The sequence below is a fragment of the Erpetoichthys calabaricus genome, chromosome 8 (assembly GCF_900747795.2).
Source record: "Erpetoichthys calabaricus chromosome 8, fErpCal1.3, whole genome shotgun sequence".
Lineage (NCBI taxonomy): Eukaryota > Metazoa > Chordata > Cladistia > Polypteriformes > Polypteridae > Erpetoichthys > Erpetoichthys calabaricus.
Window position 1 is genome coordinate 139,852,266 of NC_041401.2, and position 25,975 is coordinate 139,878,240.

The following is a 25,975-nucleotide window of genomic DNA, read 5'->3' on the forward strand; positions in this document are numbered from 1 at the left end:
CAACAAGCTTTGAATGATGGCAAGGTAATCTGGAAGAATCACCTAGATGTGTCCCTGGTCCACTGCTTAAAAGCCCCTTTCAGCAAGTACACCATAGAGATTGGAGTTGGAAGGTAGCAGGTTATGGTAACTCAGCTGTTGAAAGGGAGGGGAAAAGGCCAAAGTATAATTTGTGTTGTGCACAGAGAAAAGTGGGTAAGAAACCAGCCACCCCACAGGGTAGTCTGAAACATTTGGGTGATTAGGAATGCTAAAAGGTTTAGTTTTTTTGGTGTTATCCCTTTGTGTATTGCTCCTTTCTCTGTTCCTTTTATTCAGTTGTTTTGTTAATAAGTTATATTTTTTTCCAACTACTTTGGTTTTCTAGTTGTTATTTGGATTTGAGGGTTGTTTTCACATGCTCTCTAACGTGCCCAACACCTAAATAGAAGCTTAGTGTCTACTTTGTAGGGTATTCCCTTTTCTTTTGTCTTCTGAATAAACAATGTATAACTTGTGTTGAGGGCAGAGTAGTCCTGGTGTAAATACAATAGGTCGTATTAAGAGAAATTGTCTTCAGACAATGAAGATGTTTGTTGATGTCTCCGAAAACCCCAATTTCCATACAGTTTTATTTAACTATTACCTGTTTTAGGTGTGAGCATTAATAAATGATGGACAAATACATAAAAGTTAAGAATTTGTTCAAATTTACATATTAAATTCTTCTTCTCTAAATAAGGAGATTGACATTCCACAAGTTGACATTCCACCAACTCTTAAAAGCATCCTAAATGAGGTAAGTCACATGGAAACATTAAGAGACCACGACATATTGTTATTTATAAAAATGGGCTTTTCATACCTTCTATATCTATCTATCTATCTATTGCTAGTATTTTTCCCCAAGGACTTCGCAAAGATTAGTGAAAATATAGATTCATTTAAAGGTCTCTGCATCAATTTTTACTAACTTGTATTTTAAATGTCTTTTTTTAAGACTGAAGACGAGCCATTTGTCCTGGAAGACACATCATTGTCGAATGCTGAGAATATTGACACTCATTCCTGTGAAACATCTTCACTTGCCAGCTCAGATAGTGGTGACAGGATGTTTTTAAAAAGGCATGTATATCTTTTTAATCATCATAGGTGTAGGTGGCAGTCTTTTTTTTTTCTCTTCCTCAATAATTTTAATCTTTAAACCAGATAAACATTTGAACAACATTCTTACAAATTCCTAATTCTTTTCACTAAAACTTCCACCATGACCTTAATGATGTTGTTCCTAAGTCAAACTGGACCAGTATATATTTTTCTTTGGAAAGACTATAATTAACACTTGATAGTGCTTTAGGCAGAATATTATTTTCTCTAGGTTCAAAATAAATTTCTGATAATAATAATAATAATGATGATGATTTGAAAAATTGGTGTAAAAGTGTACTCTATAGTCATCTGGGCTTGCAGCTTTTCAGTGAGTTTATAGCTTTCTGAATTCAGATATCCTCAAATTTTTTATCAAGCACTACTGTGCAGAGAATATTGGTATTTGTACTTTGTGAAACAAGTCCTTGGCTTGAATCCAGTGGTGAAAACTAAAAAATACATTTGCTTTTGTTGCTGTACTTGAGTAGATTTTGTAGGTAATTTAACTTTTTAAAACATTTTTAAATTAAAATAGATTTACTTTTTTAAAAAGTATATTTATTTAGTAACGATGCTACTCCATTACCTTTTCAAAGTCAGTCTTTACAAATTACAATTGATTTCTTACGTCTAAAATGCAAATTTGCGATGGACGTTTTCAGTAAGTTGTAGGTCATGATTAAAGAGTGTGTTTTAGTAAGTGACCTAGTGGCCATGCAGTTCCCCACAGCTGTGTCAGTGGGTAGATCTTGGAATGATGCAATATAACAGGCCAATATATTGGACAGCACACTCTCACCTTAAATCTAATTTTCCCCAGCTTTTTCTGTACCTGGAGTAATCTAAATGATAGCAGCTGTACTCTAAAAATCGGAGTCTGAACATCCCTGTTCAAACATAGCAGAGCCATTCAGTCTCAAGGACATAAAACAAAAGCAGCTTTATTATGCATGTGAACCCCACTTCCCAAAAAAGTGGGAGCTGTATGTATCCATGAACTCTTTGTCAAACATACAAAAACACATGGAAGTAAGTTCTTTTATTTAAGATAATGTAGCATAAACGATAAAACTTCAAGTTACTTGAAAGATACGGCAGTAAAAATTCTAATAGCTTGACAGAGGCAGATTTATAGGTACAGAAGAAAAGGTGCCTCCATTAGTTCTAGTAGTGATGCTGATGAAAAGACAGCCCACTTCTGTTTTTAAAAAGGAAGGTTGTTCAATGCACTTGCAATAAGAGGGCGAAAAGCTACTTGGGTTCCTCTGTAACTCACCAACATTTATCAAGTTCAGAGATTCTAAAGTGTAGTGCATTACAAAAAATAACTTTTGACAAAGTGGTTGACAGTTTAAATATGAATAAAGTAAAGTCTACTGAATATATGATAGAGTTTAACATTGTTATGAAACAAACACTGCATATTAGAATTTTTAGTTCATTTTTATAATTATATCTCCATTATTAGGAATAACTAGTTAGTACACTGTAAAAAAAACTCAAGTATAAAATTAAATATATTTTAACAATACAGATAGTTGTGAATTAAAGATACAAATGTTTTAACAAGATAAATGCATATATATTTATATTTAAGCAGTTTTTAGGTGCCAGATTTTTTTTTTTTTTTTTTAAGTGCAGAAGTATTTTATGTATAAATTTTGTATAGCCATAGACTCAATTTATTCAGTATTAAAACAATGAATGTTTCTAAAAATGTTGAATGTCATATTAAAATACTGCAGGATCCATTTTTCTGTAAAGTTTCTCATCCGCCTCATTTAATTTTATATTACTGTATTTTAAAAAATATACTATACTACTTAACACCTTTCTATATTAGTGTCAATAAATGAAAGAAAAATATAATATAAAATATTAAATTGTCTATTGTTGTTCTATTTAATGATCACTAAGCAAATAAACTGTACTTGTCTCTGAAATAGTTTAATCCAGTGATAATGACGATTGAATTTTAATTGTTTAAGGCATTAGTTTTACTGACTTAAAATATATAGTGATCTATGCTTCTGACCTTTTTTTTTCAAGGTTTAATGATTGGCAGCTCAGCTACCAGTAATTTAAATTATTAAAATATTAAATTATTTAATTTTTTTTTGGTAAAAGAATAGGGCCCAACAAGGTTTGTGCATTGGCCACTGTAGCTGGACATTGTTGTGATTGAATTAGTGGCCAGCTGTCTGAAAACATAAACTATGACAACAGGCAGCACCATTTTTAAAAAAAGATCCTCTCCTTCAGTGGATAATGCATAGTAGAAAATACAACAACTGCTTTGTATTAAAAGCGACTTTTGACACCACGCTTAATCAGCACCACAGTGTTGTATTTGTCTAAACACATATTTCAAGTAATAGCTGACAAAATCTGCAATAGTCAATGACAATTTTTTTTTTTGAGATTTTCACTTCAAATGCGTATGTATTTGTTTTTCATAATTTTTGTTGTTTTTCATGTATTTGAGGAAGTGTGGTGTTTCTATATGAATATTAATTTTTATTCTAATTTGCTTCTGTATGCTGTTGCAATGCTGATTATACTTGCCTAATGTCAACAAGCTTACAATGCCTTTTAGAGGTAAATACTGATTTTGTTTCTTTGGTTTCATATTGCAAAACTTTATTTGGAAAACTGTAAGCTTTTCTCTTCACTGAAGTCTGTGCTGGCCCAAATGATGGTTTGTAATTGATAACTATGGACTACACTGTTAACTTCCTGCATGTCAAGGATAAATCTGATTAGTTGCTTACCTGTGCATAATAGGAATATACATAATAATAATGGAGTTTTGAGATTGAATTACCATATACAGAACACTTTCTAATTGCAAGTGGTTATATATGTATATATTTCATGAGTATGACTTTTGATATGTAAAATATTGTATTGATATGTATATTATGGTAATGCTTTCCAAATCACAAAATGTATAGTTAAGGATAGTTACTAATTTGGGGTCATTGACAATTGCACATCTAATATTTTGTCAATTTTTACTTGAGTTAATTTTTCAGATCATACGTTTTTTATTTTTACTTGAGTAGATTCCATGTCAGTTACCTTTGCTGAAGTAAATTTTTGTCTAAGTAATAATGCTTGAGTAGAATTTTTTAGTGTTCTCTCCACCTCTGCATGTACCTCATATTTCTTTACATTCTGAGGAATTCAAAGTCTTGTGTAATTCCTTAATTTTATTAGCTATATTATTATGCCCTCAGATCTTATTTACTGCTTCAGTATTGACTGCTGTGTTATGAGCTTCCTGTTTATGCATTTGTTGTGCTATAATCATATAGTTTTCTGTCCTTGTGCATAATCATGGTGATGAGACTTTAAATGTAATTTTCTGTGTTTCTTTTCTAGGAGAAAGGGTAAACTTTTTCCTATAGAGTGCATCAATCTTGCATATTCTTGATCAGTTTTTAAAATACTGCAGCTGTAATCAGCTTTGTTGCCCTTCTAGTCCACATTTATTTTAATGTAAAGCACCTGGATAATTAGTCCCTTTAAAACCAGTATTTCCTACTGTATTCCCACAGCAATGCCTGCTACTTTCTGTATTTGAATCATTATGTTGATTTCCTAATGAGTACATCTGTTTGCTTAGAATGAAATGATCTGAATAAAGTCAATTTTATCAATTCATAACACATGAAAGACCACAACATTATTATGAAAACTCAGTGAAAGGTTTCTCATATGGTTAGTTAACAAAAAGGCAGTGAACTTTGTTTTAAAATGTGGCTTCCTAATAAGAAATGGATCTTTTTTTTCTTTTTTCCTTCTAAAAAATATGTAACATGTGTCATATTTAGTATAAAGGTGGCTTTTAGTCAAAAACTAACATTAAGGAAATTCAAATTCCTTAAAAGTCATTTATTAATGCATATACATTAAATGGTAAATGGGTGTTATAATTATTAAAGCATTACAGTACACACAAATTATGGTTTGACCATTCAGACATCTCCTGGTTAAATCAGATACTTTTATTTTAAGATAATTGTTATTTACACTTTGGTAGATGCAACTGATAGTTATTTAGCATAGCCCTGCTATTGGCATATTATAAGTGTAATGTGTTTCAGAGTAAGAACATTTATTCAACTGAAATATTTGTTTATCATCTTTAGAAGAAGACGACTGACAGAAAGTAGCACTACTGTTCATGGATCTGTTCTCCGACATAGCACCCTGAAAGGAGTGTCTGCTCAGATTGTGTCTGCAGCAGTAAGTAAAATGAACTTCTCTTAGTTACATATTAGAATTTTTGATGTTTAATTTAAAAAACACTGTTGCAGTTTTTTAATCAATGTTTTGCATTTTAGTCATGTATCATTTTCTGTAGTAATTGTAGGAAAAAATGTATGTAACAGCAATTACTTTTAAAAAATTATTTCAGTTTATGAGTACAACATATTATTCCAGTAACCTTCTGCTTAGCAAAGGCCATATGTTGGAGTTACTTAGGCTTTGCTTTGTTTTGCAGGACAATTTGGATGCTGGTTTATCAACTGCCGTGGTAAGTTGAAATGCTTTAACACTAGAATCCCTGAAGCCTATGAAAAAAGTTGTAATCCCGGTTCACCTGTAATTTCTTTGCACCTCTCCATTAGTGTCTTTTGTTTTGCAAATGTGTCAATCAGCACCAGCAACAAGCTGCCTGCTATTCCATCCTCCCCACGTTCTCCCAGCTGGTCTTTTTATCTGGGTGCGAAGTGCCTGGAGTTGTATAGGGCAAATAATATATCGTTATTTAGAACACATGCATTTCATATGTGTTCCGTTTCTACAACGATCTGGGTAAATGTAGGATGATAGGGAAACCAAGGCAAGAAATGTTGAAAACATACCTAAAACAAATGTTTTTTCATGTTATAGTACTAATTTTGACATGAAGTGCATAATGTGTGAAGACTGAAGTCCACATATCAAATAAACACTTTCACAAAAGGTACAAAGATAACAAAACAAGGCTTTATTCAAGAATATAACTGAAGGAAAAGAAATCTGGTTAGGGTACGATGCTGACACGACCGCTTGGGTGGTGCAGCGGTAAGAACTGCTGACTCATAATCAAGAGATTGCTGGTTCGATTTTGGCCGCTTCCTAGATTTACCATTTTCAGTAGTGAGCTGCTCTTATTGTTACTATTATAGAATAAAAACATACATTTGATTTGAGTCTGTAACAGCCAGTATAAATTTATGGTACTTGTTAAGGTTAGTGTTTTTTGTTTTAATTCAGTTTTATTCTCTCAGTCACGTTCATGCTCCCACTGACCTGACACTGCTATTTTAAAATAAAGTTGTGTTATAACAGAAGTGAACTCGGATGGGGATGAAGGTTCTACATTGGAGAAAGATAACAGAAGCCCTCTCCTCAAGAAACGTCTACTCGCATGTAAGAACAACACAGCTGCACCGGTGTAAAGGCGAAAGATGCAGTCAAAGGTTGGGTGTCATCCTGCCAATGAATCTGCCACACGCATGTCCTTCAATTAAACAGCAGGGCTTACAGAGCTTGCCAAGGTATCGTGCAAAGTTCAGTTTGTGATTTTTTCTTGAAAGTCTTTAGAAGAAAACATTTATATGTTATATAAACATGTGACGATGCGGGTTCAGCTCCATGCTCCCATCTTCTGTTCGGGAGCCCTTAAACCCAACACCGTCAATAGTTATAACCGAGATGAGCTAGACAGTGAGGCAATAACATTAGAGCAAGAGGTTGGTGCAAATGTGCAAAGTGCTTTTATTTAAAATCCAACAACAAAAACAAAGGTGTTCAAAATAAAGAAAGTGCAGTGGTTCCCAAAGTCTTCTTCATTCAATAAATAAATAATCCATTATAACAAACGTGTCACATGGAGGTAAAATAGAAAAACACAATCCTTTTAAAACCTAGGTTAAAACGTTGTGCAGGAAGCAGTCTTAAAAACCAAAAACAAGCCCAGTGCTTCTTTTAAACTAGCGTCTTACCTGCTTCTCCCGTTAGGGCCCTGCAGCAGGCATGACGGTCTCAATGCAGCTGACTTCTCTCACTCACTCCGGTCTGGAGGCTTCGCAATCCTAGCTTCAGTCTCACTCTCATCCCAGACCGGGACTTAGCTTCTCTCCCAACGGCCAGGACTCCCACGCTGGAGATTATAAAACTAAGTCACCCGACTCCCGCTGTCTTCCACGGTGAGCCCTCTTCCTCACTAGTCACTCCCACTCTTCTCCAAATGCGCAGCGGGAGCGACTGCCATCAGCTGCCCTAGGTGATAACTACACACCTCGCTAGGGCCCACAGTCCAGCTGCAATCGAGCCTGCTCTTGCTCGTGCTCATTCGTCCTCGCGCTCTCTCACCGGCTTTCTCTCACTCACTCGCTCCCTTCCTTCCTTCTTCCTTCTGCAACCTCCGTCTTTCGTCCTCTTTTAACCGTCTCGGGCTTCTGTATATAATGGACGTGGCAGCTGTGGCAATCAACAGTTCCCGGGTACAATTACGCTGCAGACCATCCCTCACCTGTGCACTTAGGTGAGAAACGCCCGCAGCATGAATCCACCCGGAAACCACTTCAGCCAAACTACCATTCCCCCTCGCAACGCTGTGAGCGTGGTGATTATTTAAAACAACTGGCCTTTGCTGGGAGAGCTGTGGACCCACAACACCACAAAACACCACATCAAATGTTTTTTACCTATATTTATTTACTTATCTTCCTACAGTGTAAAGTCACAGGTAGACTGCAGAGCTTACTGTGTTTGAGGTGTCATGTGCAATGACACTCCATATTTAGGAAAGATCAGCTATGAAAAGTGCGATGGCAGCTTCCACCTGCAGCTATAGGCACTTCAGTACGTGAGCAATTCTCCATGCTAGTCTGACTACATTTTCAATACCATTACTTGCATACTGAAGAGTCAGCATGGCAACTAGTTATTCATACTCTATATCGGTGTTCTGAATTGGATTTTTAAAAGTGCCAGATGAGTACTGGACTCAAAGGTCAGTAGCTAATTTAATATGTAATTCCCCAATACACAAATGTGAATGCATATATCAAGTCATATACATAGTATGTGAGGTACACAAGGTATAAATGTGTATTACACATTAAAGGCTTTGATATTGAGAGGAAAAATGTTTGGCATGGTTTTAATCTACTTGGTATTTAAACTAAATATTGAACATAGTACCTAGTGGAGTCGGTGAATAAATACTGCAGTCCTATCTCTGGGATCAGTCATGAGTGTTGCTGTTTATCCAGTGTATGATCAAGTGAACGTCTTTAATAGAAGTCTCTTGACAAAAGCCATATGTTACTCCATCAAACAGAAAATATACTGCAGGTATGATATTTACAATTGTAGAAATGAAAATGGCCACTGTATGGAGCAGTTTAACAACCATCATTCATCAGGTGATTCATCATTATAATGTCTTATATACTTGAACGTATAAGATGCTTCCTCCCCTTATGAGTAATAGTCTATCTTCTCAAATTGCAAATTTTAATCTATGGTATATGTTTATAAATTCAACAGTGTAAAGTAGTTAAACTGTCATGAATGTGTAATATAGTAGATTTTAAAATCAATTTTGAAGTAATTTGCGTATCTTTGAAAATATTTATAAAGTTTAGTAGCTTTTTTTTTTTTTTTTTTTTTTTTTTGCTTCCTTAAAAAGATCAGGATTAGTTTGGCCATCATCCTTACAGTTAGGCATTGGAACCTCAAATTCCAGTGACTGCCTTATCCTCCATTGTAAGCTAAATGGGAAAATCAGTATGTGCTGTGAAGACTAGGAGGTGTTGCAGACCCCTAGGTCCCTGACCCAAAAACAGTGACTCAGTCCCAGTTTCAAGTCAGTGTTCTTTTATTGTACAAGAGACTTTCCCCAACTCTCTGGGGAAGATGGGGTGGCTTCCTTTATGTTAGACCTGGGAGTACTTCTGGTGCCAGAACAATGCACACAGGAAGCACTTCCGGGTAAAATGGAACAATCATAAAATATGAGACTTTCTTCCTGGCAGCACCCACTGGTAGCTCCCCAAGGAACTCTGCAGGGCTGTCCTCCTGTATTACAAGTCCCATGCAGTTCTTGCAGATATCCAAGCTAGAGCTAGACCACTGCCAACTCTCATACTGGGATGAAGGACTGTTCCTGGCAGGAAGCTTCCTCCAGTCCATCCATTATGTTTTCTCTCCAACTGGGAAAGTGGTTAGGACCATCCAGGATAACATGCACATCCATCTGCTTTATCCTCCTATAATGGCTACCCTGCCAGGTAGGGGTCTAACCTCCATCCCAGTGGGTTCATCCATGAAGGGTGTCAATGGCTGTTTTGGTAAACTAAAACAATCCATGTTTAAATAAGAGATTTCTTTACCCTCTACTCCATACTAGAAAATCTCTGGCAACAAAACATCATCAGTGTTTCTCCTGGCAGAGACCAAAAATGCTTTTATAATATAGCATAATAATGAAAACAAAAAGCAAAAATATATAATTAAAAGGAAAAGCAATGTAACATAGCATAGCACATAGCACGTTGAATAAATATAAAGCTTATGGAAAGCCCAACTCACAGTAATGCATTTAATATTGCTTGAACTTAATGGCTGCTTACAAAAGATGGAAAGTTATTTCAGAATATCAACAATTCATTTTAATTGTGTTTTAGATACCTTAAAGATATCTGAAATGCATTTTCAGTTGTCTCAGAAGACCTTCCTACCTACTTTGACAAATCTGAAATGTATTTGGGGTATCTTAAAACAGACAAGGCGGTTCTGTTGAAATCATTGGAAATTTTACAGCAAATGATTTTGAAATATCTTACTTCATTTTAGGTATTGTAAAATGCGTGCAAGGTCAATTTTAAGATATCCTGATATGTATTGATTTTGAAATTCACAATAAGTTATTCTGAGATGTTGAATAATACATTTGAGTTATTTCAAGGTGTATTGCAGACATCTTAACTCTTTCAGGGCGGATGTCGACTTTTGTCGAAATTCAGGGGTTGAAGACGGGAATCAGCTGTAAACTGCGACAAAACTCGCCATTATGTTTTAGTTTGACTCTCTTTAAAGTTAGCTTCATTGATCTGACCGAGATTTCCTACACGTGCATGAGTAGCGAAGAGCAAACAACCCCTCAAATGGCATCGACATCTGACGAAAGCCCAAAGTGAATGTGCAAAGCAAAATACTCTGTGGACGACGTTTTGTGTTTCATATCGCGGAGTCAGACTCCGAGTCGTCGGATTTGGAGTAAATGATCTGGAGATTGAAAATGTCAGCATCAGCTGATCGTGGTGCTGAACATATCTGTGTAGCTAATGCACCTACGCACCTTACCTGCCTCTTACCGATGACGAGGTACAAACCAGGCCATCACACTGCTACTGCTAGGCGAAAACAGCCAGCCCATCACGTATTCCTGCTGGTCCTTGAGCCACTACTGCCAGAGTCGCCGAACGGGTGCGGACACATTTTATATTGATTTATGTGTGAAACCATTGCTTTGTGTGCTTTTCAGAAAACTGGAAAAAATATTCAGCCCTCAAAGAGTTAAAATATAAAGGAGCTTTCTTTGAGATATTGATTTTATTTTAACTTGTAAAACTAAACTGCTCTTAAAGATATTTTAATTTTATTTTGATGTTTCTCTGAATTTTAATTTGGCTTGTCATTAAAATTTTTCTTATCGCATTATTTGTAAATATCATTTTGCATTATTAATCACTTTAATTCAACAATTTAATTTAAATATTTTAATGTTTGTTTTTAGGCCGTGTCAAATGTTATAGCTGCAGGCACATCACATGGACTTGCTCTTTTGTTTGGTAAGCAAGCTGCATTATGATTTTATACTATAGTTGCTTCAGAATGATTTAATGTACTAGTTGCACCATAAAATACAGGAAAAAGACTTTAAAATATGGGATCTCATATTCTTCTGGTGGATTTTTTTAGATATGTGAAATTACTTAAATGTTTATTGTTACACTGTTTTGTACATTTGTGTGTTGCGACAAAAGTCCCATAATAAAAGATAAACAATGTATTTGTTATTATACCTCCAGTATTAGGGTGTTGTACCGTGTTAGCCATTATGAATGTAGAGAAAAGCCAAGCAAAATGACACCTTATAGTTAGCCAAAAAAAGGTGTCATTTTGCTTGGCTTTTCTCTTATTATACCTCCTAAATGTATACATTTAGTAACAGAATATTTTAGGTTTCTGAGTTACAAAGACTGAGGAAGCATTTGGGATTTTAAAACAACCTCAATCCCCTCTAGCGTCCCAAGGAAGTTATTGCCTTGCCGATGCTCTCTCCCCTGGTCCTTTCATACAGATGTTGTCCCAGCCAGGCAATGACTGTGGCCACCTGTCACAGTGTCCCACCCTCAGCTGAGGCTTGTGGGATGAAGCGTCCTGTCCTGCAAGGGCTGTTGCCCTCCAGGATGGGGAGTTAATGCTCTCTGGACGATGGCTGTGTCCTGAAGCAAATAAACAAGAAAGAGACTGGTAGGCGCTGTGCCGATGCCCTCTCCCGGCATCTCTCAGCACCCTGTTAGGACAGTGCCTCCACCTTTGGCCCACACGGTGGCATTTATAGCATCACTGCTCCCCTCCTGCCATTTGTGCCTTGAATACATGGAAGCACCACAGGAAGCTCTGCTCCACCACACGCCCAACTGAGGTCGCCTTGTCCCTTCGTTCCCTCAGAGAGAGGCCTCCACCACACGTGAAGATCTGGAAAAGGAAGACTGGGTCTTCCTCTTACTCTGGGATGCAACAACAATCTGGGTCTCCCTATGGCAGGAAGAGAGACCCTGTTCTCTCTGTGTCCCTTTTGACTTGTGTGAGACCACCGCCGGCACATACAAGCCGGCCCCTCTCTCGCACCTTGCTCATCACACTGTGATCAACTGTCAGACGCCTTGCTACTCGACTCTGATCAGAACCAACCTTGGTCAATTCGCTAGGGGTTCCTGTTTTATTTAACACAAGAGTTGCCAGAGCCTACAAAAAAACTCGTAAACCTGGCCCACCTTAAATCCGTTTGCACCTCTCTGTCAGTGTCTTTTGTCTTGTAAATGTGTCGATAAGCCAAAGCAGCAAGCAGCCTGCTATACCGTCCACCCCACCTCCGCAGAACGGGCAAGAAGTTCTTCCAGTTCCTACCTTGATTATCTGGGAGTGAGCTACCTAGAATTGTATAGAGTAAATAATTTCATGTGTGTTCCGTGTGTACAACAATCTATGTAAACACATTGTTAAAACAGAAACGTTTTTCATGTTTTAGTAATAAATGACAAAATGTAGACATGAACTGTATAATGTGTGAAGGCTGATGGCCAAAAATGAAATTAACACTTTCAAAAAAGGTACGAGTATAATACCACAGCTTCTGTGGTGCAGCGGTAAAAATTGCTGAGTTCTAATCCAGAGGTCATGAGTTTGAAACCAGCTCCCCCGCAGATTTACTGTTTTGAGTAGTGAGCTACTCTTATTGTTAATATCCTCTTTAATAAAATCCCTGTGTGCGTCCAGGTGTCCGTGTGGGTGTCTTCTGGTGAAGTGCGCATGCACGGGGCACGGTGCGATGCGCGATATTACTGTCAGAGAAAGTTAGAGGCATTTTACGGAAATACAAACCAGTATTACTGCGAGAGGAAATTAAAGGTACACAATACAGTGACGCATATTACAGCCACATACAAGCCGGTATTACTGTCAGAGGAGATTAAAGGCATATTACCGACGCCCACGCCTGTATTACCACCAGAGAAAATTAAAGGTATATTACGGACGTACAAGCCAGCGGACGTACAAGACGGTATCCTTCAATAAGGGCGCGCACAAAAAGGCGAGCCTCAATAGGGCGACCTCAATTGGGCGCCGCGAATAAAGGCGCACGTAAGTAAAGATCTGCACCTTTGTTGCTCTTCACGTATTCCAGAGCCATTTGAACTAAGTTATCTACGAAAGCCTTTATTCTCCGCGCTCAATTGAGGTCGCCCTTTTGAAGCTCTCCTTTTTGTGCGCACCCTTATTGAATAGAGCCGTACAAGACAGTATTACTGTCACAGAAAATTAAAGACACACAATACACGGTGGCAGCCCATGAAGAATGGTCAGCTCAGCAAGTAAACATCAACAAAAGAAAGGCTGAAAGAAAGAAAAATACGACCAACGAAAAGAATGAGGTCAAAGTCCCTTGCCATTTAATATAGACTGTTCCTACTAATGTTTATGCACTACTGTTCTAGCGCCCGTTATTGTAACGGGCTAAATGACTAGTTATACAATAAAAACATACATTTGATTTGTGTCTAACAGCTGGTGTAAATTTATAGTACTTGTAAAAGTTAGTGTTTTTTTTTTTTTTTTTTTTTTACTTCTCCCAGTCACGATCACGATACATAGTGTCACCCCCCCCATTAGGGGATCTGATGCTGTTAATTTTTATCTGAAGCTGGGAATAACTGTAGATGTGAGTGGTGTTTTGAGACAACGGAACTGGAAATTCTCTGATCTGGAGGGATAAAAGCTGACACACAAACACTGGTGAATCTGCCTTCTTCGTATCTCACTGTCACTTGAATTTTTTTTATTCAGTTTTATTGAGTATTCCTGCTCAGGCTGAATTAGTATGCACCTTATGGTCCATGATGTCAAAGCTGTACTGACAAAAAACAGAGACACAAGTATATATATTAGGTATTTGGAGTACAGTAATCCCTCCTCCATCGCGGGGGTTGCGTTCCAGAGCCACCCGCGAAATAAGAAAATCCGCGAAGTAGAAACCATATGTTTATATGGTTATTTTTATATTGTCATGCTTGGGTCCCAGATTTGCGCAGAAACACAGGAGGTTGTAGAGAGACAGGAACGTTATTCAAACACTGCAAACAAACATTTGTCTCTTTTTCAAAAGTTTAAACTGTGCTCCATGACAAGACAGAGATGACAGTTCAGTCTCACAATTAAAAGAATGCAAACATATCTTCCTCTTCAAAGGAGTCAGGAGCAGAGACTGTCATAAAGGCAGAGGAAAATCAATAGGGCTGTTTGTCTTTTAAGTATGCGAAGCACCGCGGCACAAAGCTGTTGAAGGCGGCAGCTCACACCCCCTCCGTCAAGAGCACAGAAAGAGAGAGAGAGACAGAGAAAAACAAGCAAGCAAAAATCAATACGTGCCCTTCGAGCTTTTAAGTATGCGAAGCACGGTGCAGCATGTCGTTTCAGGAAGCAGCTGCACAAAAGATAGCAACGTGAAGATAATCTTTCAGCATTTTTAGACTAGCGTCCGTATCGTCTAGGTGTGCGAACAGCCCCCCTGCTCAATCCCCCTAGGTCAGGATCAGAGAAAGTCAGCACAAGAGAAAGAGAAATGTAAGCTGGGTAGCTTCTCAGCCATCTGCCAATAGCGTCCCTTGTATGAAATCAACTGGGCAAACCAACTGAGGAAGCATGTACCAGAAATTAAAAGACCCATTGTCCGCAGAAACCCACGAAGCAGCGAAAAATCCGCGATATATATTTAAATATGCTTACATATAAAATCTGCGATGGAGTGAAGCCGCGAAAGGCGAAGCGCGATATAGCGAGGGATTACTGTAATTCATTTTATGATCTTTATAGTACATTTCGGAAAACACTGTGGCACTGATGCAGCATTTATTATTCATAATCATTTGCATGCCTTCTTGCGGTTCTAATCAGTGACCGTGTTTTTTTCTTTTCTTCCGATCTTGCCCAATCTCCACATTTTGATGCATGATGGTGTTTCTTTTGTACTACAGGGCATGCAAAGGAAAGAATAGTACAGAGAGGTCAGTTCCATGCTATATGCAATCATCAAATTCAAATGTTAACAGTTCCCACACACCCAAGGACCGTCCTTCCTACATTTACAATGTGTACCTGTTGCAATGTAAACACTTCTCTCTATGCTATGGTTCCTATTACACTGAAGGGGCGCCTGACACTCACTGAGTTTGCTTTCCTGGGGGAAGCAGCAGTCTTGGAACAGAAGCTTGTCGATTTACCTATCGCCTTTTCTTGTAAGAGCAGACATGAAGTTCCTCTGCAGGGTGAGCCAAAAACACTCTTCTTTTAACAGTGGACCCGTGCATGCCTTGTACAGTACATGTGTATTGATCGCCGCCAGGTCAAGCTTGTTGTAGCACAAGCAACCGGCCACGTGCATGCTACTGTTCGCATTGAATAAGCTCACACCTTCTGGTACATGATGTCAACGCAGCACTGGGAAAAAGGCAAGTGACAAATATATGTGACATTTTGAAGAAATCCTTTTATGACCTGAATAGTACCAATGAGAAAACATCATTGCACTAATGCAATATTATGTGAAAACGTACAGCGTTAGATTGGGTGTGAATTTATTCTGGTGCTGTTAGTTACGGTCAGATTGGGGTTTGGAGATGAGCATGTATGTGACTGAGAGAATAAAACTGAAAAAAAGCTAACTTTTATAAGTACCATAAATTTACTGCTGGGCTGCTGCTTGTGAGAGCCTTGTGCCGCTGGGCTGCTGCGTGTGTGTGACTCGTGCTGCTGTGTTGATTTTATCACAAGAAATTTTTTATAATTGGTTTCCTGACAACTGACGTCCAGGAAGTCCCATCTGGGATGTCACTTGTGGAACACTGTGGCATGTACAGCCACCTTAACCCAACACATACAGGCAGACACAAGTTCCAGTCCAGAGCACACATTTTATTTATATCTGGGGAGGGCTTTTCTCTGCTTCCCACAGCACAGTACATAAAGCACCACAATACAGTCCTTCCTTCAGCTGCCAATTCCCAGTCCTTCTGCCTCCACTCCTGCTGGTAAGCTTCGTCCTTCCTCCTCCTTGCTTTTCTGAATGGAGTGAGGCGGCTCCTTTTATGATAGCCCTGGGAGTGTTTCAGGTGGCTCATTAATCGGATCTGGAACCAGTGAAGGGCTCTGCAGCTTCCCCTGGCAGCCCCCATAAAATCCAACAGGGCCGTGCCAAACTCCAACTCCCAGCATACCCTGCGGGAATCCATGGTGCCACAGCCTCCCAGGAGAGCTGCCCTCTAGCGTCCTGGGAAAGGTATTGTCTGGCCGATGCTCTCTCCCCTGATCCTTCCATACAGTTGTTGTCCCGGCAAGGTAATGGCCGTGGCCGCCTGTCACAATACTTAAATCTAAGAAATGATACTAAGGGAGTAAGAGAAGGGCAGCACCTGTGTATTTATCTTTTTAAAAGGAGGGGCAAATGTAATGTCCAAGTAACCTGCCCTCAAAATAGTTTAGCAATACAGCATTAAGCCTTCATCTGAGCTACGTTTGAAGCAGAATAATAAAATCTAAGCATGCAGTTTGTCCTAGGTTGGATGTTGATAAAGACATTTCTTTTGTTGTTGTTTTCTTTTTTTTTCTTCAAGATCAGTACTAGTGTCAAACATAATTAGTCAATCTTGCCATTTTATTCTGACACCACATTTGGTGAAAGCCATTACTTTTAATTATAGGCGAGACATTATGTCTGTTAATAGATGCTCTCCCTCCTCTTCACAAATCTATGTGTTTGTAAATAAATCTGTTACTTACCTTGTTTTGCACTGGAAGAAATGGGTTCATACCCCTTCATAGGGGAAAATGTCACCTATTCATAAGGTAGGAGCAAAACATTGATAGAGGTCTAGAATACAAATTCAAGGATTCTCAAGTCCACTTTATTTAATTTTTGGTTATGGCTTGCCGGAACATAATTTTCCAATTCAGTGTCAGTGTGAAGTAGTGAATTATTGCCAATAATTTTTCCAAAAGCAATAGCAACATTTATTTATATAGCATATTTTCATATAAAAAATGTAGCTCAAAGTGCTTCACAAGACATCAAAGAGAAAGTTACAAGAAAAGAAAAAACAAATACGTTTTGATAAGAATATTTAATGAATAATTAACAAAGAAAAAAATAAAGCCCTGCAATCTTATAAAACATAGATTAGTAGAAGAGTTGCATCCTTAAATATAATATCACTAGTCATTTAGCCCGTTACAATAACGGGCGCTAGAACAGTAGTGCATAAACATTAGTAGGAACAGTCTGTATTAAATGGCAAGGGACTTTGACCTCCTTCTTTTTGTTGGTTGTATTTTTCTTTCTTTCAGCCTTTCTTTTGTTGATATTTACTTGCTGAGCTGACCGTTCTTCATGGGCTGCCGCCGTGTATTGTGTGTCTTTAATTTTCTGTGACAGTAATACTCTCTTCTACGTCCTCTGGCTTGTACGTCCTTAATATACCTTTTAATTTTCTCTGGCGGTAATACTGGTGTGCGCGTCGGTAATATGCCTTTAATCTCCTCTGACAGTAATACTGGCTTGTATGTGGCTGTAATATGAATCACTGTATTGTGTACCTTTACTTTCCACTTGTAGTAATACTGGTTTGTATTTCCATAAAACGCTTATAACTTTCTCTGACAGTAATATCGCGCATCGCACCATGCCCCGCGCATGCGCACTTCACCAGAAGACACATACACACAGACACATGGATGCACACAGGGATTTTATTAAAAAGGATGATGTAAATCTCAACAATGAGTCCAATGTTAAGAGCAAAAGCAAACAATGAAAGACAATTGATCATTCAAGTAGTTGTATCTACAAGTAACTGGAATGTGTTGTTTCATTCTGTGAATGGGAGAGGGGGATGGAGGGGTGCCTCTTTGCAGGCAAACTACTGTGCATGAATAATGTAATAAACCATATTTAATTAAATATATTGTATGCTGGCAGTAGCTGTACAAGGGCTGTACTAGATCATACTGTATCTGTAACAAAAATTAAATGCTTAAAAAAAAAAAAGAGAACACTCTCTTGCTTCCATGTTATAGATTTCTTCATTGCGCTGTTTGCGTAAACATCATCTCACTGGTGTAAGCTGTTATTCATTTGCCCATCCCAGTCAGTAGTGGGCAGTATGGACAAAATTCATATCACAATACAGTATAATTAAAAACTCTGGCTTTGATGAATACTAGTATAATTGTTCATATTTTTCAGACTGAAGCATATTTTTTTAACAAATGTACTGCCCATTAATTGTGCACACAGGTGCATCTCTTACGCAGTGTCATGCTTGTTAACACTCTGATATTGAAACAAGTTTAAGTTTTGAGTAGTAAGTATTCACCTGTCTTGAACCAATGAGAGTACAGCCTTTTTCTCACTCGCTTACTTTCCCAGTGCCTTGTAAATGGTTCCTTCCTGTTTTCATTGTTGCATTCCTGTTTCTAATCGGGTCGAACTGCACAGCATCCTGAGTAATGGGGGAGTAAGGGGCTCACTTATTTTGCAAAGTTCAGATAAAAGTGAATACACAAACACATTACTTTTAACACAAGTACAGAAAATTATTTCATGTTTTATACTTTACTTTTAAATGTGTTTGCAACTTTTCCACCAAATGTTAGCCTACTGGTAAAACGTTTTCCTTTTTCTAAATCCTTACTGGAGGAGAATTTAATATGATATACCAGATTCAACGGTATATTGCACACTTCCACCAGTCTGTGCTTAATTTGTATGATTTATGATGATAAACTAATATATTAATTTGGTCTGAAGAAAACACTCTTGTCCGCTTTCATCTTATGACTATTTCAACACTTCAAAGACCGAAAAAGTATTATTTCAGCCTACCTTGTGCTAAAGAAATTTCACATTGAAATGTGAATCCAAGATGTCCATTGTCTGTTTGAAAGTATTTTCTAACATAAGAAAGACAAGAGGCCATGAAGGTTCCCTATCTTCAGGACTTTAAACTGTGGGTACTTTTCTTGATGTATTTTTGAGTACATAAAATCCAAATGTTCTTGTTAATGGATGTGGTGAAATGAGTAAGTATTCGAATTACTTTTAAGTGTCATGGCAATAGCACAATCCAATCAAGTAAGTGAAATAACAGTCTTTAAAGTGATGAGTCATCTGACACCTTTTAAGTCCCTGTATCTTCTACCTTAAGCACTAACTGATTCAAGATTAGTACAGGCTTTGAATTTTATGTCTGCTTGGTGGTTTTGAGAAGTTATGCATTAGAGTTCTTCACTACAATTAATTTGTGGAATAGTAATTAGTGACTGAAAATAAAGGACAATATTGTAGCTGACCAGGCTCAGTCAAAATTCTAAGACATTTTAACTATGCAATAATTTAAGTTAGACAGCGAAGTTAAGTGTCTGCTGAATGAGAAACACTTTAATTGTAGAAAGTTAAGTTGGATACACAATCAGGACTTTACTGAGTGACCACCTCTTTCTTTATTACTGTTGTTAATAATGATTGAGTGAAGGAGCCTTATCAGTTTGAACTGGAATGGGGGCTTGTGCCAAACTATGTAAAAGCGGGTTTCCTTTTTACATGACCTTTTAAATATAATGTATAATTGTGGTGTAGTAACATCTAGTCAGCAAAAACTCCGGATCATGTTTTTTGCAAATCTGGAAATATAATAAAAGGACCATTTTTTTATTAATGTGAAAGTGTGTACTCTCTTCATAGGTGCTCAGATTGTGTTTAATCATACATTATTTTGGTCTAGGCTGAATTTTTGTTGCAGTTTCTAATGGGACGTATGTGTGTGTGTGTGTGTGTGTGCGTGTGTGTGTGTGTGTGTGTGTATATGTATGCATGTGTGTGTATATATATATGTTTTTATATTATGTACTAAACATCCCCCGCGGCTTCGCCCGCATAGTAGTGAAACAGGATAAACTTTAAAAATCAATAAACAAATACGTATCGCAGCTAAGCGGAGGCGAGGTCCGCTCCAAAACATGGCAAGAGATAGAGTGATTTGAATGGAGGCTGGCGTATGAGTGAGGAGGGGCCCACCCAGCTCCCCACTCCTGACGGCACTCTTCCCCCTCCCCTCGGTGTGCAGCCTCTGTCTTGGATTAGCGTGACTATATCTCTCCTGCAAGCGACTATGATTCTTAGCAGGATGAGGGAAGTCGCAAAATCAACCAGAATGTTCAAGCAAATTCTAGAAAAAAACACGATCTAAATACATTAAATAGTTTTTGTTTGTGCGCTAAATGAATGTAAGATATGCCCTGTGGCTGCCACATGAGGGAGGAGGGCCCCGCCCCCTCCCCTCGGCTTGCTGCGTGTCTCTCGGATTTGTGCAAATAAATTGGTACTGCAAGTGAACTATGAATGTTAGCGTGATGAGAGGTCGCAAAATTAACCAGAATGTTGAAGCAAATTATAGAAAAAAAAAAACCTGATCTAAATCCATTAAGTAGTTCTCTCGTGAAAAGCAGACAAACATACAGACGTTGGATTTTACATATGTATATAAAGATACAGTATATAATATAAATTCACACACACATACACACACACACACACAAACACACATAAATGTTCCATTAGAGACTATATGCATGCAATATAGTACCTGTCAAATAATAGTTGGGGCTTCCCTTCCTTGCGGGGATTGAACCTTGGATGTCCGTGCCTGAGGCAGAGCCTCAGATGCTGCACCACTGCGGCTGGTTCCCTTACTTAACAGGATGAAGTTCAGAATATTACATCAATATAGGTCTGATCACAGTATGATTATTTGGGGTGTCGCCTACCACGTAACGCTTGTGGTTGGTTGGCCAGTCAGCAGACATCCGCCACTCCCTCTCAGCTGGAAGAATCAGATCATAGATATGCCATATATTACATGTCAAGTAATAAGAGCACACAACATGTGTTTCGCACTAAGTGGGTTCAGTCTGGTAGATGACTACCCAAATAGTAAGATTGATATCAATGATGAGATGATGAGTTCAAGACTTCAGACTGTCAATGCCAGCAAAGGGTTTTCAACCAAGTATTAGAAATGAACATTTTATTTCCAGTTATTTAATTTGTCCAATGACTTTTGAGCCCCTGAAATGAAGGGATTGTGTTAAAAAATGCTTTAGTTGCCTCACATTTTTATGCAATCGTTTTGTTCACCCCACTGAATTAAAGCTGAAAGTCTGCACTTCAACTGCATCTGAGTTGTTTCATTTAAAATTCATTGTGGTAAAGTACAGAACCAAAATTAGAAAAAAGTTGTATCTGTCCAAATATTTATGGACCTAACTGTATATATATTTATGATGCCATACAATCAATATATGACTCTGACTGAAAACAGTTGGAAAGCCTATATGTGACACAGAGCCGCATGAAGATATTGTAAAGGAATTTTTGACATAGGAAGGACTCTTCAAGGTCCTGCTTGAATCAAGATTTCTTTCTCTCTTTTAAAAATTGTTTTTAATTGTTGGGAATATTTATACTTTGATTTTTTTTTAACCTTTTAGTTTTATTGTAAATAGTACAAAAATAGCTGAACTCACTTTTTTTCCGCTGAGACTCTACATTTCTATGAAACTTTGTTAACATCATCCGAAAATATACACTGCAACATAAGGCATAAAACAGATGTCTGTTCATTTTCAGAGAAGAATTTAATGATTTGCTAAGGACTTTGAACACAGCCAGCATCATGTTTTCAGGTCTGGTTTAATTCAAACTCTATCAGCAACAGCTGTAGAAATAGAACACAGTTTTTTATTCTGTACAATTATGGTCAATGAATGAGTTATTAAAATTACAGTTCACCTTGTTTAGTTTTATATAGTCTGAATTTTGTAAAGAATTTCCAGTATGTGTTTTCTCCTATTTGTATTCTTGTAGTTCTTTACTAATGATCTGAGCTTTTAAATGGATGTGAACCAGTTTTTCTGTTCTGTTTGCATAGTGTTTTGATTTTTTTCATTGGTGCTAAGCTTGTGTACCAGTTGTATTGTTTTATTTAGCCTGGGATTATCACAGCATATATGAACATCCTTGGTTTTCAGCAGTCCTTTCTGAGGTTGTTTATTCTTTATAACATTTTGTTAAATTTTGTACTGCATCTCAGTTCCTTTTAATGCTGAACATTAACCAACCCTAGATGACTTAGGGAACAGTTGAATGTCAGAATAAAATGAATGTTATGGGAAGGTTAAACCCCTATACTACACTGGTACTTTATTGGTTGAGCAAGATAACTATTGTGTTTGTTTTTTTTTTTGTTTTTTTTGCAAGAATATGCAAATGAATGACAATTGCACATCAGGAGCATCCTGTGTATGGTCCCTTAGTTTTTATGGGACATGCTTAATGTAGACTCAATTTTGTAAATTTATAGTTTCCAATTTTATTTTTATTTTTTAATGTAGAATTAACTTTTGCTTTTTTTTTTGCAGATTCTCACTAACACAGGTCTTGTTTTAAATTCTTAATTTTATTCAGTTGCTGTTTTTGGAAAGGAAAGCCAGGTTGATTTTTTTCTGTAACTTTTTCAAGTAATATTGATAATGTACTTTCTATTAAATGCTGAATATTGATAAGTTTGCAAAAGACATGACTAAAATTTCACATTGGCATCTAATAGTTTAGTTTAATATCTATTCTCCATAAAGGAATGACTTGATTTGCATAAAAAAAAATTATGCATGAGTTAAGGCAGCTCTGCCCCACCTGGGTATTGTACCTGAACTGAATATTCCTAAATAAAACCAATACGTTCTCATCTTGACAGAAAGGATCTGATGAAGTTGGTCTCGTGGACAGCTGATTTTCCCACCTTCATAGTATCTTGGTCAGGTGGTGCTGGTGCAGATCCCTAACACAGAGAGAATAGCGAGGTTATTACAGATTGCAGTTCCCTGAAGAAATTGATAATTCTAAACCCAAATAGTCTGTTAATTTTCAAGTCAAACTAGTGCCGTTTCTGTACCATGGCTTGTTCTAATCACTGTTTGAAACTTAATACAGGTATTCCCCAAGTTATCAGACATCCGATATACGAGTTACGAACGGGGCCGAGCTGCTCTTTCATCTGTCTAGGGGACACGACGCAGGCTCCTCAGTAACTGCTGCTCAGTCATCTTCAGCCTGGGGAAACTGCAGTGACTGGAGGTGGTGATTTCGCTGCTTGCGCAGTGTAGTGTCCCTCAAGCAGCTCCGGTTGATGAATGGGGCAATGGGAGCCGAAACCCCATTCATTCTCAGCAAACGGTGACTTGGGGTCCATAGTCGCCAGGGCCACGCTACTGCTCGTGTGCAGGACAGAAGCTTGATGGGGCGGTTCGCTGCCCGCCCACCACGGCGCTGCAGCTACTGCTCCTGACTGCCCCGTTCGTTCTCGGTGGGCGGCTGGTGATGCTGCAAGCGGTGACCCGGTTGTGGCTGAATGGAGGCCATTCAGGGTGAATGAGGCAGCGGAGGGCAGAATTGTTTAGTGTGCCTCGGGTGCCTGCCTGTTGAATGGGCGTGGTTGTGGGTGATTCACTACCCGCCTTTGGCCGCACCCTGTTTGTTCTCGGTGGGCAGACGCTGCAGGCAGCATACTGTATGCAAGTGAAGGTGACTGTGTGGTGGGCGAATGGTGAATTGCCCCTTGCCGCCCCCATTCATTCTCAATAGCAAGCCTGCTTTTACTGTTATGTACATAGCAGGAAGTTGTCTCTCGTTCAATATGCCAGACGTGCTGACGAGGGGTGCCTTCCTGCTGTGATAGCATATACAGTGCTGTGCAGAAAAGCTCATCTTAACCTTTTGTCTTCACCCTTCAATAATGTCTCTGAAACATAAATCTGATGCAAGTGCTGGTGATACAGTGAAGAAGAGAAAAACCATCACCATGGAAAATAAAGTAGAAATAATAAAGTTCAGAGAGAGGTGAAACTCCATCATTCATTGGCAGAGCACTTGGTTACAGTCCATCAACAATAGTATTTATTAAAATAATGTACCTGTTCCGACTTACATACAAATTCAACTTAAAAACAAACCTACAGTCCCTATCTCTTACGTAACCCGGGGACTGCCTGTACAGGAGTAGGAGCATGTAAGCATGTATCAAACACAGAGATTTTATGAGGTGCTAAACTAGCTAATACGTAGGAATGTGTAATACACAGAATTTAGCAACATAGACTCTTACCGGAGGCTAATCGTCAAGCCTCCGTCATAGGTCGTCAGCTTGTAGCCTTCGCCCTGAAAGGACTTGTGGTTGACCCCGTAGTCAAATTTAAGCTTTTCATCTACAGTGATGTCCTTCGTGGCACGCAAAAGGATTGTGTCCGTTAAATTGCCATGCACCAAAATCTTACAGAGCACCGGCTTGAGGATGAACCGCTTCCTAGAATGGTTAATGCGGCGTCCAAAGGTGTCAACCTCTGGATGACACTCATGCGGGAATGTCTGAGTATCAATCGCCAGCATTTTGTCCCCAGTGTTATAGAAGAAGACATAGCCCATCTCATCCACTTGACTTTGCACAAGTTTCATTCCCTCTTCCTTTGTGACTACCCGCCCATGGTAGTCACAAATTGTCTTCTTTGGAGTAATTTCAGGTTGCAACCACTTCTGCAACAAATCAACATGACATAAGACAGCCGCGTTAAAGTACTTAAAAACAGATTTTTTTTTTATTTCAAAAATAGAAAAAAATGTCTTACCAAATCCTCTCTCACTGCCAAAATCTTTTATATGGAGCCCCCTCCACCTTTGATGCTGCACCGCCCTGGAAATTTTGCGGTCATCTTCCACTTCATTTTTGGAGGCAGGTCTCCAAAGGCTGAGGATCTCCCCTGCCTTTGGACAATTGGACTCCCATCCCTTCCTCTCAGTTTTCCATTGCAAAGTTTCCAGGGTGGGTTTGGTGCGACGGAACATGGCTGAAAAAAAAGAGACAGAAACAGACTCAGTTTTAATTGTCTTACTTCTTTCTACACACTACAATTCGTGGAAAACAAAGTCCAAAGATCAATCCAATCAGAGGGCAATACTCACACAAAATGTAATTCTGTCTTTCCATGTACTGGCAGGCACTCCACCGATCATAACATGACTGGTCCTCACCAAAACCAGCCTCCTTCCTCAGCTTCTTAGTAGGAGGCTGGCCTTCACTGAACACTGGGAATATCGATTTGAACATAGAAAAATCGACTTCTCTCTTTACTGCTTGTGTAGCAGCAGTCCTGCTTGTACTGGGGGCTGCAACTTCCTCACCAGAGCTGGAGGATCCCAAATGAGTATGGACAATGTCAATGGTGTTGGCCACTACCGCATTGTCCCAGCAGCAATAGTGGCTCTGTGCTACCTCTGTTGTGTAGGCAAGGTAGTTGGCCAAGTTCCATTTTTGCTCGCTTGTGAAGTGGGCTGCAGCAAATGTCTCAACGGCTTTCCTGACTTCGGTGCTGGTTGAGTTGGGCACGTCAAACCTGAAAAACATAAAGTGCATGGGCATTTATTACAAAATAAGTTTTACAAGGGTAGAGGAAAAAATGGTGCTATTTTTAATTCAATAAATCTACCATTCATTTAGAAGGCAAAAGTCTCACTGTGACGATGCGGGTTCGATCCATGCTCCCATCTGACTTCTGGGAACTCTTGAACCCAACACCGTCGGTAATGTCACCGATGAGCTAGGCAGTGAGGCACAACAAAGCAAGGGATGGTGCAAAAAGTGCAAAAGTGCTTTTATTAACAAACACCAGCGACCAGGACGCACACGCTGGGGAATCCACCTCCCGACTCCCGCTGTCTTCTTCTGCGAGCCATCCTTCTTCCGGTCACTCCTGCTTCTCAACTACACGCTCAGCAGAAGCGACCACTACCGACTGCCCTAGGTGTCGGCCAAACACCCTGCTAGCGCTTACTGCTCAGCTTCCTCAGCTTATTCACTCACTCACACACTGTCTTTCTCCTGCCTGCTTCTTGCTG

The 25,975-nt window shown here is 38.7% G+C and overlaps 1 protein-coding gene across 1 annotated transcript in view; it reads left to right on the top strand.

Annotated features, from left to right (window-relative positions):
* Positions 1-25,975, top strand: part of vps8 (VPS8 subunit of CORVET complex) — an 893,492-nt gene that overhangs the window by 11,196 nt on the left and 856,321 nt on the right. Inside the window, exons 2-3 of the mRNA XM_051931263.1 lie at positions 722-778; positions 980-1,104. Of these exons, the coding sequence (XP_051787223.1) occupies positions 722-778; positions 980-1,104 (182 nt within the window). The remainder of the gene's footprint in view (positions 1-721; positions 779-979; positions 1,105-25,975) is intronic.